Source organism: Nothobranchius furzeri, chromosome 13 (assembly GCF_043380555.1).
Source record: "Nothobranchius furzeri strain GRZ-AD chromosome 13, NfurGRZ-RIMD1, whole genome shotgun sequence".
NCBI lineage: Eukaryota > Metazoa > Chordata > Actinopteri > Cyprinodontiformes > Nothobranchiidae > Nothobranchius > Nothobranchius furzeri.
In genome coordinates, this window is record NC_091753.1 from 66,799,488 (window position 1) to 66,817,176 (window position 17,689).

Below are 17,689 nucleotides of genomic sequence, written 5' to 3' on the forward strand. Positions count from 1 at the left end.
CAGCTGCTAATACAGTAGCAGGTGCAGCTGCTAATACAGTAGCAGGCGCAGCTGCTAATGCAGTAGCAGGTGCAGCTGCTAATACAGTAGCAGGTGCAGCTGCTAATACAGTAGCAGGTGCAGCTGCTAATACAGTAGCAGGTGCAGCTGCTAATACAGTAGCAGGTGCAGCTGCTAATACAGTAGCAGGCGCAGCTGCTAATACAGTAGCAGGTGCAGCTGCATATTATTGCAATAAAAATGTTATGTTGTAATGGAATTCATGCATTAGTTTTTGTTTGCTTTGAACCCAGAGCAGACGTCACACGCCAGACGACATCAACACTGCATACTTTAGTATTTGTTCATTAGTCGTGAGTAATATCGATATCGCAATATTAAGCACTGTTATCGAATATCGCAGGTTTTTCTTATATCGTGCAGCCCTAATATATATACAGTGAGGAACATAAGTATTTGAGCACCTTGCGGTTTTGCAAGTTCTCCCACTTAGAAATCATGGAGGGGTCTGAAATTCACATTGTAGGTGCATTCCCACTGTGTGAGACAGAATGTAAAAAATAGAAATAAAAATCAGGAAATCACATTGTATGATTTGTAAAGAATTTATTTGTTTTGCACTGCTGGACATAAGTATTTGAACACCTGGCAATCAGCAAGAATTCTGGCTCTCAAAAGACCTGTTACTCTGCCTTTAAGAAGTCCACCTCTACTCCACTTAGTAATCTTAATTAGTAGCACCTGAGCTCTTTAAAGACCCCTATCCACCCTACAGTCAGTCAGACTCCAACTACTACCATGGGCAAGACCAAGGAGCTGTCAAAAGAAACCAGAGACAAAATCGTGGACATCCACAAGACTGGAAAGGGCTAAGGGAAATTGCCAAGCAGCTTAGTGAAAATAGATCAACTGTTGGAGCAATTGTAAGAAAATGGAAGATGATAAAGACGACTGTAAGTCTCCCTCGGACTGGGGCTCCATGCAAGATCTCATCTCGTGGGGTATCACTTGATGATAAGAAAGGTGAGGAATCAGCCCAGAGCTACACGGGAGGAGCTGGTCAATGACTTGAAGAGAGCTGGGACCACAGTTTCAAAGGTCACTGTTGGTAGATCACTATGCTGTCATGGTTTCAAATCACGCATTGCACAAAAGGTTCCCCTGCTCAAGTCATCACATGTCCAGGCCCGTCTGCAGTTTGCCAGTTACCATCTGGATGATCCAGAGGAGGCATGGGAGAAAGTCATGTGGTCAGATGAGATGAGACACCTTCCCTACTGTGAAGATGGGGGTGAAAACACCATGCTTTGGGGGTGCTTTTCTGCGAAGGGGACAGGACAACTGCACCGTATTAAGGAGAGGATGAATGGGGCCATGCATTGTGACATTTTGAGCAACAACCTCCTTCCCTCAGTCAGAGCATTGAAGATGGGTTGTGGCTGGGTCTTCCAACATGACAATGACCCGAAGCACACAGCCAGGATAACCAAGGAATGGCTCCATAAGAAGCATATCAAGGTTCTGGAGTGGCCTAGCCAGTCTCCAGACCTAAATCCAATCGAAAATCTTTGGAGGGAGCTGAAACTCCTTGTTGCTCAGCACCAGCCCCAGAACCTGACAGATCTAGAAGATCTGTGTGGAGGAGTGGGCCAAAATCCCTGTTGCAGTATGTGCAAACCTGGTCAAGAACTACAGGAAGCGTTTGATCTCTGTAATTGCAAACAAAGGCTTCTGTACCAAATATTAATACTGATTTTCTCAGGTGTTCAAATACTTATGAGCAGCAGTGCAAAACAAATACATTCTTTACAAATCATACAATGTGATTTCCTGATTTTTTGTTTTACATTCTGTCTCTCACAGTGGGAATGCACCTACAATGTCAATTTCACACCCCTCCATGATTTCTAAGTGGGAGAACTTGCAAAATCGCAAGGTGTTCAAATACTTATGTTCCTCACTGTATATATATATATATATATATATATATATATATATGTATATATATATATGTATATATATATATATGTATATATAGGTATATATATATATGTATATATATATGCATGTATATATATGCATGTATATATATGCATGTATATATATGCATGTATATATATGTATATGTATATATGCATGTATATATATGTATATGTATATATGTATGTATATGTATATATATATATATATATATATATATATATATATATATATATATATATATATATATCCCAACCTGACTCACTTATTGTGTTTAGTGTGAATTGAGCGGAGGCCTGGGATGGTTTCAAGATTCCCGACTTGAATTAATGTCCCAGTCTGCCCCTTGGAAAAATCCAATTGAATAGAATTATAGTTAAATGTTAACAAATAAAAATATTTGATGTTATGTTGCTTTTTTGTTTGTAGCTGAAATTGAAATGCAAATTCAATAAATACATCTTAAAGTGAAACTGTTTACTTTCGTGGTTGTTTTCTGTGATTTTTCTAAGCTTTTCCATTCATACATGTTGTTGTGTTTTGTCCCAACAGGAAGATGTTGGATCTTCTCGTGCCTCAACGTCATGCGACTTCCTTTCATGAAGAAGTTTAATTTAGAGGAATTTGAGTTTAGTCAGTCATACCTCTTTTTCTGGGACAAGGTAAGGCACAGTCCACAAGTGGAAAAATTCAGTTTTTTTTTCCATGTATTGGATGATTTAGATGTATTGAATCATGTCTTTTTGCTTAGGTTCTTTTTCCACACTGCACGCTTCTGCATTAGTGCAGGATTATTGTGGACTTCTCCTTTTCTATACTGTCATTGTCCATGTAAACCCCTCTGTTTTGTGTAATGGTTAACTGTAAAGCATTGACAGGCTTTGCGTGTTGTTGTCTGTCTGTCCTATTCTAGTGCTCTGGCTTTGTCTCACGCTGGTTCCACTCATTCTCTCTAATATATGCAACTAATACTTGTTCCGAACTTGAAAATATGATTGCTAAGCCTTAAGAATAACCTGCCTCTTTTTTCAAGCTTGTTGGTCTTCTTCAAGCATCTCCAACATAAAGCAGTGTTTTATCATGCACTCCTGGCCTTTGAACTAGAATGGATCACAGTTCAACAAAACTTTCCTAAACTTCAGGTCTATGAAAAATCAGCTTCACTCATATTTTTAAAGGTCAACTTCACTGAAAACACATTTTTTTCTGGATGCTAAGCTAACAACTGTCGTGAGTCAAGATGGGTGAGTCCATGATTGTTAAGTGACAGTGTGACATAGATCGGTCAGGCTTTTATAATCCTAGAGATTCACTGTCTATTATCTTGTCAGTGGCCAAGTGGTAGATATTCCACCCTGGGACTAGAAGATCGTGGGTCAAAGACTTTAAAAATGGGACCCAATGCCTCCCTGCATGACACTCAGCTTTAAAAGGTTGGATTGGGAGAGTAAACCACCTAATATCTTTTCCAACTATAGACCAATATCTTTATTGTCACAATTCTCAAAAATACTAGAAAAATTATGTATTGCTAGGTTGGACCGATTCCTGATCAAAGAAGAGATATTAAATGACAGTCAGTATGGTTTTAGAACAAATCATTCAACATCCATGGCATTAATGGAAATAACAGAAGAAATATCGGAAGCCATTGACAAAAAAACTCATCTCATAAGTATCTTTATTGATTTAAAAAACGTATTCGATACAGTGGATCATAAAATTCTTATTAAAAACTTAGTAAATATGGTATCACAGGGATGGCCCTAAAATGGATAATAAGTTATCTTACCGATAGGCAGCAGTATGTTCAAATAAACAACACAAAATCACATATAAATAACATTACTTGTGGTGTACCACAAGGGTCGGTATTGGGCCCTAAACTATTTATCATTTATATAAATGACATTGTTGAGGTATCCAATATATTAAAATGCACCTTATTTGCTGATGATACAACTTTTCATTATTCAGGAGATAATGTTGAGCAGATGATAGAAGTGATGCAAACAGATGGAAAAAATTAAACTATGGTTTGATGGGAACAAACTTATCATTAAACAGTGATAAATCATGTTTTATGATATTTAGTAATACATATTCAAATGATGACATTTTATTAAATATAGATGAGATTAATATTAAAAGAGTAAAAGAAGTCAAGTATCTGGGAGTCATCATTGATGAAAAATGTCTTGGAAACTGCATAAAAACAGTGTCAAAACTAAAATATCTAAAACTATTGCCCTGTTACATAGAGCAAAATGGTTACTTTATAATAATTCACTATATTTGTCATACAACTCACTGATCATACCATACCTGAACTACTGCATTGAAATCTGGGGAACAACATATAAAACTTACACAAATTCCATTTACATCTTACAGAAAAAAGCAATAAGAATAATCACAAGGAGCAACTACAGAGATCCGTCCAATCCATTATTTATAAAATTAAAAACACTAAAATTCTATGATCTGGTGGACTACAATATTTTAAAATGTATGTATAATGCAAACAAAAGGAACGTACCTGCAGGTTTAATCAAAAGATTTACAAAAAGACATAGTAAATATGATTTAAAAGGACATGAATTATTTAACATATCTAGACATAGGCTACTCATAAAGGAACATTGTGTGTCCATATATGGAGTTAAAATGTAGAATAAATTAAATACTGAAATCAAGAATGCAAAAACAATATTGACTTTCAAAAAAGAGATAAAAAATGAGATGTTTAACTTATATAGATCCGTTACATAAATGCGTGAGGGGAGGGGGGTTGGGGGATGAAAGAAAAAAAATAAAAGGAAAAGGAAACAAGTCTATATATGCATATGTGTATATATGTATGTATATAGGTCTATAACTTGATGCTTCTTTCTGTGTAAATTGTTTTCTCTTTTTTTCAATTCATGGGTTGAGATTTTGTCGGCCAACCAGTCCAGAAACTATATTGTTCAAGTTTTTTAAGAATCATATGATTGTTTCATTTGTATTAATGTTATTTTAGTTAAAAGGGGCAGATAACATAAGTTTTTCTTCTTTCTGTCCCCTTTTTCATTTTGGCTTGCAGAAATTTAGTTCTGTATTTTTATTTTAATGTCAATAAATGAATAAATAAATAAATAAAAATAATAGTTCCTGAGTGTGGCCACAGCTGCAGCTCACCCTCACGGGGATGGGTTAAAGATGAATTTCAACAGTGTGTGAGGACTAATAGCACTTTGACTTTAATTTTATCAGAAGCTGAGAGAGAGAGAGAGAGAGAGAGAGAGAGAGAGAGAGAGAGAGAGAGAGAGAGAGAGAGAGAGAGAGAGAGAGAGAGAGAGAGAGAGAGAGAGAGAGAGAGAGAGAGAGAGAGAGAGAGAGAGAGAGAGAGAGAGAGAGAGAGAGAGAGAGAGAGAGAGAGAGAGAGAGAGAGAGAGAGAGAGAGAGAGAGAGAGAGAGAGAGAGAGAGAGAGAGAGGATCCACCTCCCATTTTACTATAGGAATTGCTATTAAATCATAAGCATCTTCTTTTTCTTATTTAACACAGTGAAATAATTAGATGTTTCTTTACCTTCGGCTGACATGTTTCGGCCTATGTCCAGTGGGCAATCAGGCGAGGTACACCCTGGACAGAGTGTCAGTCCATCGCAGGGCAACCCTATATTCCTCCCCACCTATTATAACACCCTCTAGTGTCGTTTCCTGACATATGGCCCGGGCTAGGGGTTTGATAAACAGATTAAAACGATAAGGGCTAGCTGGACGTCCCTGTCTACATCCACACTTTAAGGTTATAGCATTGGAAAGGCTACCATTGGTTTTAACTCTGGCAGTAGGGAAGGAGTAAAGGGCCTGGAAACATTTTATGAATTTATTGCAGAAACTAAATCTTTCATTACTAGATAAAGGAAATCCCAATTCACTGAATCATATGCTTTTTCAGCATCTAAGGATAATTGAGCTACTTTTCTTATTTATGTGTTCAATAATATGTAAAGCTCTCCTAATGTCATCATGGGTTTGTCTGATTTTCATGAAGCCCGTTTGATCTTTATCGATTAATAAAGGTATTACAGCATCCAATCTTTGTACTAAGATAATTGTATATAATTTGTAATCCGAGTTCAGCACACTTATTGGCCTATAAGTTTTGCAATCTAATCTATCTTTCCCTCTCTTTGGTAAGACTGATATAAAGGCCTCCTTCCATGAGGGAGGCACAGATCCTTCATCCATGATCTAAATAAAACTAGTCTTAATCCTAGCTTAATCTGTCAAATCTGGTGGGTTACTGTGGTATTTTTATTTTTATCCTTTAAAACTGACTGTTCCAGGATCTTTAATTTTTCCTGTAGTTGTGACACTTCTTGTGTCTTCTTCTTTTTAAGCATGGTTGACCAGGCCGTTATTGTTCTTCTGATAGCAGCTTTAGCTGCATCCCACACAATACTTGGGTTTATCTCTACATTATCGTTATCTCGAAGATATACGTTAAAATCAGTAATCATTTGTTTTATAAAGGCTGAGTCAATCAGCAAACATTTAGCCTTCACAAGGTTGTCCTTCATTTTCCATCCAAATATATTTTTAAGTAAACTCCACAGTAACCAGAGAAATCTCTTTCACCTATTCTGCAATCCTTTATCCTATTTAGGTCCTTATTAAACATAAGATAGTAATCCATCCTTGAGTGAAATGTGATCCAGTGTGTGGATCAAGAGGTTTTTTCACAATAAAGTACATAGTATGTGCCACACAATTACTGACACAAACGAAGCTCCCTTGCACCCAGACTTGCTGCCCCATCAGTCACACAGCATGTAACCTCGTCTGTAATCCCCCACTCTGACATGAGTGCTGCTGCTACTTGTACCAGGTTACAGCAGTATATGCACTAGGGAAGTGCTGCACATCTAACACAACAGACTGCAAAGACGTGTTTGAATCAATGAAATGACATGTCACAGCTAGACATGCCTCAGTGTTAATGGAGGTCCACATATCTGATGTTGCACTACCTGCAGAAACCATTGCCACACTTGTTTTTGCTTTTTCTTTGGACTTCTTTGGTCCACCATAGATTTCTAAGCCTGAACAAAAGAAAGTAGGACTCTTAATATGGCATTTAGGATACACACCTGCCTTGTGGGGAGAACATCATAAAGCTTGGTTTATGCTTGACACATTTACTTTCCACTTGGTGATGCGGCTCGCGGATGGAACGCGCTTCACAACTTGCAGCGTTTATGGTTCATGCGGCTTGTCTCTGCGGTGAGCCAATATTCTCCCAAACTGAACGGGGCAGCATGGAGCTCTACGGCATGCATCCAACACTACACCATAGTAGAAGTAGAAATTACTGTTGTTTACAACATGGCATTCCAGCATTTTTAACAGCGTCCTCGTCTTTTCCGACAGTGCGAGCTATTTCTCTCCAAGAATTATTAACAACATATTGATCACGGTGATCTCTGAGAGCTGAATCATACAAATGTTACGAATCTCTGCCATACTAGTTCTTGCCAGTCCGCCATGTTTTTCCACGTCCAACCGTCCACGTGGTTAGAAAATTTCCTAGGTGCGCGTTGCGGAAATTTTGGGCCGTGCGGAGGCGTGGTTTTTAAACCCATTGTCCTCCACAATAGTGATGGGCTGGGAATCATCAGTCACCATGTTAACCAAGGCCTCATCCACACCATTCGTCTCCCCTGATGAAACAAAAAAACAAAACAAAAAAACATAAATCTGTAATTACAGCCCAAATATAATTTAATTCAGTTCAGTTCAATTCAATTTTATTTATAAAGCGCCAAATCACAAGAGTCGTCTCAAGGCACTTCACATAATAAACATTCCATCTAGGTCAGGTCATTAAGCCAGTCAGAAAAAAGTTTCCTATATAAGGAACCCATCAAGTCACTGACTAGTGTCAGTCTTTACAGCAATCCTCATACTAAGCAAACATGCAGCGACAGTGGACAGGAAAACTCCCTTTTAACAGGAAGAAACCTCCAGAGGATCCTGGCTCAGTATAAGCAGCCATCCAACACGACACACACACACGCACGCACACACACACACACACACATGGTTTTTCCTCCAGCTAATTTAGTGCCGCCCCAGCCTGATTTCACTCTGCCCCCAGCTATATGGATGTCTGAAAAGCTGTTAGAAATAGCGTCAAAGTCGCCAAGTTGGCAACACTGTGGGAGGAGCGCTTCATTTGCAACTCAGGGTAGCGCAAGTGGGAGGAGCAAATAATCGGCTTGTTTTGTTTGTATAATCGTTCAAAACTCAGATCGTAATTGTGATTAAAATTCGATTAATTGAGCAGCCCTAGGTCAAAGGTCAAAGCCGTCAATCAAAAATTGACAATAAGCACATCTTAACCTTTTTCCCCCCATTTAAAAAGGGGGACCGCAGGGTGTGTTCCAACTACAAAGGGATCACACTCCTTAGCCTCCCTGGTTAAGGTCTATTCAGGGGTTCTGGAGAGGAGGGTCCATCGGATTGTTGAACCTCTGATTCAGGAGGAACAGTGTGGTTTTTGTCCTGGCCGTGGAACACAGGACCAGCTCTGTACCCTTAGGGGGATTCTGGAGGGTGCATGGGAGTTTGCCCAACCAATGTGTGTTGTGGATTTGGAGAAGGCATTCGACCGCATCCCCTGGGGAGGGGGCTGTGGGGGGTACTCCGGGTATATGGGGTACCAGACCCTCTGATACGGGCTGTTAGGTCCCTGTATGATCGGTGTCAGAGCTTGGTCCGCATTGCCGGCAGTAAGTCGGGCTCATTGTCAGTGAGAGTTGGACTCCGCCAAGGCTGCCCTTTGTCACCGATTCTGTTCATAACCTTTATGGACAGGATTTCTAGAAGCAGCCAAGATGTTGAGGGGATCTGTTCTGTTCCTGAGGATCAGGTCTCTGCTTTTTGCAGATGTGTTGGTCCTGTTGGCTTCATCAGACAGTGATTTCCAGCTTTCACTGGAGCGGTCGCAGTCAAGTGTGAAGCGGCTAGGACAGGGGTCGGCAACCCGTGGCTCTTTCATCCGTTTAATGCGGCTCTCTTCTTGTAAAATAATTAATGAATATTTAATTAAAATATTATTCATTTTTTATCTGTACGCCAATTCTAAATTTAAAGATTGTCTGCGTGAACCTGAACAGGTCCAACGGCTGAGGGCACCTGCAAATGTCTCTATAGGGGCTTTCTGAGTTGAAAAAGATATGAGATTCTGGACTATTGCCTCAGACAGGCTCATGAATGCATCGCTGCGTTGCCACATTGGAGACGGGAACAAGCGCTATTCAGCCAAAGTTTCATAATTAGGGAACATTTTCTAAGTGACAAGTCTCTCTGAGAGACAGGGTTTGGGAAGCACTTGCTTCAGTGAGAGGAATCTTCCTGCATGGTTCTGGTTCTGCGACGCGCTCCAAGCCCCTGATCTACACATCGGCTGAATCAATCTTCAGCTCGCTGTCCACCTACGTGCGCGCTGACAGTGAGCTGCGCTGAGCTCCGTGTCCAATAATGCTCAGATGTTCTGATGGGAATCTTTTCTTGATTGATCTAACTACCTCCGCCATGTGTGTAACGATAAAAACGTTAGCGCATTTGCAGGCTTGAGGTTTCTCTGTCAAAATAAACAATCAAATATGGGAAATATGTGAACCCTGCCATTTAACAGTTTTGCCTTCATGTGAAGATTGTTGCAAACAGGAACATTAAACTTGATTAACACCAGTGCCAGGCACACTGCGCCGTTATCTCCGTTACTGTAGATGAGGGGAAAACCAATTGATCGGATCCTTTTTAACATTGTTTAATGAAAAGCTTTGTTCAGTACAAAGTTTAATTACAACAGTCCAATGAGACAGAGCCTGGATTTGTATTCTGAACAGTCTAAACATGTTTTAAAAGGAGACGTGTGTGACACGGTAAAAAGTGGCACTTGCTCAACTAACAAAACCACTAACGGTGAAAAATATTATTGTAGGCACAGACAGGCTTCAACTTCTGGATCAATTTTGTAAAACTCGTTTTATTAATTATCTTCTGTTGAAAGATAACTTTGAGGTAGCCTACATGAGCGAGTGGTATTGGTTGCTGTCACCTGTTATGATCAGTTAAAGCAGCTCTTGGCTGTCTTGGGGTGCACAACGCCGCAGCTGCTGTGGCTCCCAGTGTTTTCTTTAATGTGGGAAACGGGAAATAATGGCTCTTTGATGGGAAAAGGTTGCTGACCCCTGGGCTAAGATGAGAATCAGCTCCTTTAAATCCGAGACCATGGTCTTAAATCAGAAAAGGGTAGAATGCCTTCTCCAGGTCAGGGATGAGCTCCTGGCTCAAGTGGAGGAGTTTAAGTATCTCGAGGTCTTGTTCACGAGTGAGGGAAATATGTAGCATAAGATCGACAGGCGGATTGGTGCTGCGTCTGCAGTTATGCAGGCGTTGTACCGATCTGTCGTGGTGAAGAGAGAGCTGAGTTCGAAGCCAAAGCTCTCGATTTACCGGTCAATCTACGTTCCTACCCTCACCTATGGTCACGAGCTTTGGGTAGTGACTAAAGGACGAAGTCACGATACAAGCGGCCGATATGAGTTTTCTCCACAGGGTGGCTGGGCTCTCCCTTAAAAATAGAGTGAGAAGGCCAGTCATCCGGGAGGAGCTTGGAGTAGATCTGCTGCTCCTCCACGAGCCAGTTGAGGTGGCTTGGGCATCTGGTCGGGATGCCTCCCTGGTGAGGTTTTCCGGGCACGTCCAACCGGGAGGAGACCCAAGGGATGACCCAGGACACATTGGACGGACTATGTTAATTGGCTGGCCAGGCAACGCCTTGGGATTTCCCCGGAAGAGCTGGCCCAAGAAGAAGAAAGTATCATTTCTACAGCGCCTCTCAAGATAAAAATCACGAGGTGCTTCACAAAAACAAAAAATGTAAAAAGATAAAAAATAATTTAGAAAATGGTTAAAAATGTATTCAAGATTAGCAAAAAATAGACAATTGTGATAAAAAAAAGTTAAGAAAGAAAGAGAGAATAGGAAAGAGGGAAATCAGTGGATCCTAAGGAAGGTGGAATAGGTGGGGAGAGCAGAAGAAAGAGAGTGGTGAAGGTCATACAAAAGCCAGCTTGGACAAGTGAGTCTTCAGCTGCTTTTTAAAGATGTTCACTGAGTCCACTGATCTCAGGCTCAGGGGGAGAGGGGTCCAGAGTCTGGGGGCCACAGCAGCAAATGATCTGTCACCTTGTCTTTAGCCTGGTGCTGCACAACCAGTAGGCTTTGATCACTGGACCTCAGGGACCTGCTGGGGGTGTAGGGACTAAGAAGATCACCAATGTAAGATGGTGCTTGTCCATGTAAGGCCCTATAGACCAGAACCAGGATCTTGAAATGAACCCTGAAGTTGACTGGCAGCCAGTGAAGCTGGAGGAGAAGCGGGGTGATGTGGGTGTGTTTGGAGGACTTGGTCAGAAGCCGAGCACAGGCATTCTGAACCACCTGTAGACGGTTCAGGGAGATTCTACTCAGACACGTGAAAAGAGAGTTACAGTAGTCTAAGCATGAGGAGATGAAGGTGTGGAGAACAGTCTCAAGTTCAGAGCGGGACAGAATGGGACTCAGCTTAGCAATGTTCCTGAGATGGAAGAAGGAAGAGCGAACAAGAGAACTGACATGAGAATCCAGGGTGAGAGCTGGGTCAAAGGTCACGCCAAGATTCCTGACAGAAGGTTTGGTGTGAGAAGCAAGCTGACCACGAGAGTCTCTGACTTTGGGAACCAGCTTGTCTGGGGCACAGATGAGGATCTCAGTCTTATCTTCATTCAGCTGAAGAAAGCTCCCACCATCCAGGTTTTGATAGAGTCTAAGCAGGTGTGTAACAGCTGCAGCTTAGACATCTCATGGGGCTTGAAGGAGATGTACAGTTGGATGTCATCTGCATAAAGATGGTAGGAGATTCCTTTGAAGGAGCTCAGGATGTGCTGAAGAGGAAGCAGATAGAGGAGGAAGAGCAGAGGCCCCAGCACAGAACCTTGTGGGACACCATGGGTAAGAGAGGTGGTGGATGACCTAAACTTGGAGACGGCTCCAGAAAAGGAGCGCTCAGAAAGATAAGAGGAGAACCACTCCAGAGCAGATTCTGATAGGCCTCTCCAGTAGCAGGTGATGGTCAACAGTGTCAAAGGCTGCAGTCAGGTCTAGCAGGACCAGAACAGAACAGTCCCCTGCATCACTGTGATTCAGAAGGTCATTAGAGACCCTAAAGCCGGGCGTACACTGTGCGACTTTTTCACTCGTAGCACTCAGCTTCAGCTCAAACTGTACGACTTCCTCGCAAGGCAGATCGCACGAGTCATGTGCTCACACTGCACGACCCAGTTCTCGGTTGCGACCTGACAGCTCACAATGTACGTCTGTTAGCAACACATCGGCACAAAAAATATGCTAAAAATAGCAGTTTTTACTCAACACGTCAGACTTTTTTGTCTTGTTTTGCCTGTTGTCCTTCAGGAGTGCTGCAGGAGGACACACAGGGATTTATGGGGGTTGGATGAGGAAAACGAAATAAAGAAAGTAAATCTGTATTTTGTGATCCATTTAATTTGACATGAACACGACAAACTTTGTGAGTAAAAAAACGTGTAGAAACAAAAACGAACAGCGTGTGTTATTAGGGAAATATCGAGCGAGCGGCGTTGATGCAGGATTGCTCATGCGCCGTGAGCGGTTCTGATACATTTTGGGTCGCAGCACCGCTTCAACAGTGCGATACCCTCACGAGGGACGAGCAAAATATTAAACACGCCAGAAGTCCGTGCGAGCTCACGATTGCTGATCGGTAGCTGGTCACGTGGTGTTAATCGCCTCTCGTAACCCCCTGTACACTACACGACGCTCGGCGCAAAACTCGCCCCGATCTCGTGGATTCTCGCACGAGTGGAAAATCGGCTCAAAAAAGTGAAAAAGTCGCACAGTGTACGCCCTGCTTAAGAAGAGCTGTTTCAGTAGCTGGGAAGACGAAAGTCTGGGCGTCTCGGCTTAGGCTGCTGCTCCCACGACCCAGATAAGCAGTTTAAAGTGGATGGATAGTTAACAAAGATTTTTGTTTTTAATTTGACAAAACATTAAAGAAAGTATTATTGTGTATCAAAAGCAAGTATCGGTCAGACGTGTGTTCTGAGCTAGTGGAGTGAGTTCCATACCAACCTCATTTATTTTATGGCTCTGGGAAAAAATCTCAGCTGCTCCAGATTTTGTAAAACAATAATCCAGACTGGTATCATTTTCAACTTTATTGATAACCACAATAATGTATATAATGTATTCATGCAGATCTGTGCATCATTCTGTAGATTTCCACTAAACAAATGTATGATTTTCATTCCTTAACAGAATGGACTCTTACGGAGCATACAGAGTCTTCTACACAATCTTTATATAGAAATAAATAAATGTGTTTGTTTCGTTTATTATTTCAGTTATCAGACCTCCATCTTGAATGTACATTGTGGGAAAGTCCATCTACTTAAATGCAGTAATGTGTTTCCATAGCACTGCTGTGTTGTGAGTTTTCACAGAATTAAGATAAATAACCCATTTATGCTCATAAACATTTAGATGGGCTTACACTGTGATGCTGTTGGGTTGAAAAGCAGGAATGTGACCCATTATTAGGAACCAGGGAGGAGAGACAATAATCCTGACACACAGACTTTAAAACATTTGGTAAAACCATAATGTCTTTTCTTTATCTTCCCAAAAGCATGACTTTTTCAGGAAGCACATGGATAAGAAACGTATTAATATTTTAGATATATTTAAAAGTAGCAATGTCATCGCTCGTAGTAGCGTCAAAGAGCGGCTGAGCGCTGCACGTTCCCGTGGCAGGCAAGCACTGAGTCGAGCTGGTTGCCAACCCACATCAGACATCCATGTAAATAAGAGTGGTTAGTGCTCTCTGGTGTGGGAGCCAGCTTCACTACCTTCTGAGGATGGTCTGTAGAGCAGAATACGCTTCAGTTGAGACAAACAGCAGATGGGCAGAAATGTGCATTTTGAGCATACAGGGAGTGCAGAATTATTAGGCAAATGAGTATTTTGTCCACATCATCCTCTTCATGCATGCTGTCTTACTCCAAGCTGTATAGGCTCAAAAGCCTACTACCAATTAAGCATATTAGGTGATGTGCATCTCTGTAATGAGAAGGGGTGTGGTCTAATGACATCAACACCCTATATCAGGTGTGCATAATTATTAGGCAACTTCCTTTCCTTTGGCAAAATGGGTCAAAAGAAGGACTTGACAGGCTCAGAAAAGTCAAAAATAGTGAGATATCTTGCAGAGGGATGCAGCAGTATTAAAATTGCAACGCTTCTGAAGCGTGATCATCGAACAGTCAAGCGTTTCATTCAAAATAGTCAACAGGGTCACAAGAAGCGTGTGGACAAACCAAGGTGCAAAATAACTGCCCATGAACTGAGAAAAGTCAAGCGTGCAGCTGCCAAGATGCCACTTGCCACCAGTTTGGCCGTATTTCAGAGCTGCAACATCACTGGAGTGCCCAAAAGCACAAGGTGTGCAATACTCAGAGACATGGCCAAGGTAAGAAAGGCTGAAAGACGACCACCACTGAACAAGACACACGAGCTGAAACATCAAGACTGGGCCAAGAAATATCTCAAGACTGATTTTTCTAAGGTTTTATGGACTGATGACATGAGAGTGAGTCTTGATGGGCCAGATGGATGGGCCCGTGGCTGGATTGGTAAAGGGCAGAGAGCTCCAGTCCCACTCAGACGCCAGCAAGGTGGAGGTGGAGCACTGGTTTGGGCTGGTATCATCAAAGATGAGCTTGTGGGGCCTTTTCGGGTTGAGGATGGAGTCAAGCTCAACTCCCAGTCCTACTGCCAGTTTCTGGAAGACACCTTCTTCAAGCTGTGGTACAGGAAGAAGTCTGCATCCTTCAAGAAAAACATGATTTTCATGCAGGACAATGCTCCATCACACGCGTCCAAGTACTCCACAGCGTGGCTGGCAAGAAAGGGTATAAAAGAAGAAAAACTAATGACATGGCCTCCTTGTTCACCTGATCTGAACCCCATTGAGAACCTGTGGTCCATCATCAAATGTGAGATTTACAAGGAGGGAAAACGGTACACCTCTCTGAACAGCGTCTGGGAGGCTGTGGTTGCTGCTGCACGCAATGTTGATGGTGAACAGATCAAAACACTGACAGAATCCATGGATGGCAGGCTTTTGAGTGTCCTTGCAAAGAAAGGTGGCTCTATTGGTCGCTGATTTGTTTTTGTATTGTTTTTGAATGTCAGAAATGTATATTTGGGAATGTGGAGATGTTATATTGGTTTCACTGGTAAAAATAAATAATTGAAATGGGTATATTTTTGTTTTTTGTTAAGTTGCCTAATAATTATGCACAGTAATAGTCACCTGCACACACAGATATCCCCCTAAAATAGCTAAAACTAAAAACAAACTAAAAACTACTTTCAAAAACATTCAGCTTTGATATTAATGAGCTGTTTGGGTTCATTGAGAACATGGTTGTTGTTCAATAATAAAATTATTCGTCAAATACAACTTACATAATAATTCTGCACTCCCTGTAGTTTTCATCAACTCTCAGCTCGTTAACGAAAACAACCGCTCGTCTCGTTGTGTTTTAGTCACCAAAGAGCTGTTTTTAGCTCATCACTGTTTCGTTTTCGTGTTGAAAAAGGGGCGTCAACGAATCTAGCAACATTAACGAAGTTATCGTTTTTGTTAACGAAAAACACTGGTGTGTGTAAGAGAACATACAATATTTTTCTATACATGCTTTTATTTGATTTATTGAAATTGCTACAAGTCCTTCCGGTCTGTTAAATGATCCTGACTTTAAATATCACAACTGTTAAATGGGCTTTGTTAATATCCTGTCATAAAATCACATTCTTGTTTGCATTCACATAAAAACCCAATATAAAGGTTTAATGAAGTACTTTAGCCTTTACCAATAATACTATTGTGTTGATGGTTCTGCAGATTGAGCGCTGCTACTACTTCCTGCATGCCTGTGTGGAGACGGCACAGAGGAACGAACCTGTGGATGGGCGCCTGGTCCAGTTCCTTCTTTCCAATCCAACCAATGATGGAGGACAGTGGGACATGCTGGTCAATCTTATTGGTTAGTTTTTTAAAGCCACAAGTTCATGTTCTGTTTATTGGATGCCTTCTGTATTTCATTTTGTGGTCTCTAGAATGAATGCATGCCTTGTAAGTCATTTTCTATTGACAAAGGCTCTGGCACTCCTGTTTCAGGAAGTAGAAGTGAGCCAAAGGAGAGGGTGCAGTTTTTCTCATTAATATTCATGAAAGTCAAACATCTCCCCTCTGATTGGCTAACAGTAATGTGACCTTCCACTACCTCCATTTGCTCAGAAACATTGATGTTGTTAGTTTATTAAATGTGGGGTAATATTTAATCTCCAGAACCCTGGAACCTGAAATAAACACTCTTGATAACATGGAAGACATTTTACCCTGAGTCCCCAAAATAAAGGAGAGTTAACGCTCCCAAGTCTCCTCAGTTTCCCAGGGGCTTTATTCAGCAAAGGATGGGGGAGAAGGCGGGGCCTTCTCAGGTTACAGAGGTACAGTTTTCAGTTGGAAACCCACAATCAACATCCTTGCTCAACCTTTCATGAACAGCCACAGTTGGCAAACACAGAGATTCATGAAGTGTTAATAACACAAAATGGGCATCTTCTAGGCCTCAAAAAGGTACAATTATAAAAATACCCAACATTCCCTCCTGATGTGACTTTTTGAGCAAGAAAAGATGAAACCAATAAAACACATTATCATGAACTTAGGACACACCTTACCAACCTGGAATTTGAAATGACCAATTAATTAATCGGATCTTAGTTCAACATTAAACCAGACATCAAACCCAATTTTATCCTGTATTTCTAGCTTTATTAATTTATCCCCCTGAATGCTACCTTTGAATAATAACAATAAAAATAAAATACATTATCCTGTCAACAAAACCCAGAGCAAGAGTTAAGACACACCCACATCAGTTGTCATCAAAAACCAAATAAATTTAATGACCCTTAAACACATTTAATGCATGAAAAATGCATGTAAATGTCCAGGTGAGGAGCTGGACACTTGTGGATCTTCTGCTCCACATCTGTCGTTACCTCCTGTGCTGTCTTGTAGGACTGAACAGGTGTCACATGATCTGCATATTCAGTGGCTGGCTGACACGTGGTACTGGTTTCCTCCGAACTTTGTGTCTGACCTCTGCACCTCATCTCCAGTTCAGGTGTGATATCTCAGTCACAGACTGTGCTCTCAGCTTTGCGTCGTCCTGCTGACGTGTCGACGCAGGATGGAGTTGGGTCACTTCCTGAGAGCGCTGACTGGCCCACAGCAGGTTTGTGGTTTTACATCAGCTCACAGGTTGGTACCGGTTTGAGCTAACTGATCCACTTGGTTCGCGGTTTAACATTAGCTCAGCCGGTGATGGTGGTTGTGTCACTACCGTCTTGGACTGCAATTCAGCAGTTTACTCCATCTTGGATTGCAGGTCTCCAGCTCAGTCACTGGTCCCCTCCATCTTGGTCTGCAGGTTTCCACCTCCTTCTGAACACACCTACAAGTCACAAAACCACAGCAGGGTGCCACAGACAGACCAA

At 41.5% G+C, this 17,689-nt stretch overlaps 1 protein-coding gene across 4 annotated transcripts in view; it reads left to right on the forward strand.

Annotated features, from left to right (window-relative positions):
* Positions 1-17,689, forward strand: part of blmh (bleomycin hydrolase) — a 173,679-nt gene that overhangs the window by 83,950 nt on the left and 72,040 nt on the right. For 2 of the 4 annotated variants that reach the window (XM_070543800.1, XM_070543799.1), the window contains exons 3-4: positions 2,533-2,642; positions 16,026-16,167. In XM_070543800.1, coding sequence (XP_070399901.1) covers positions 2,533-2,642; positions 16,026-16,167 — 252 coding nt within the window. The remainder of the gene's footprint in view (positions 1-2,532; positions 2,643-16,025; positions 16,168-17,689) is intronic. The other 2 variants (XM_070543801.1, XM_070543802.1) reach the window with 1 other exon arrangement.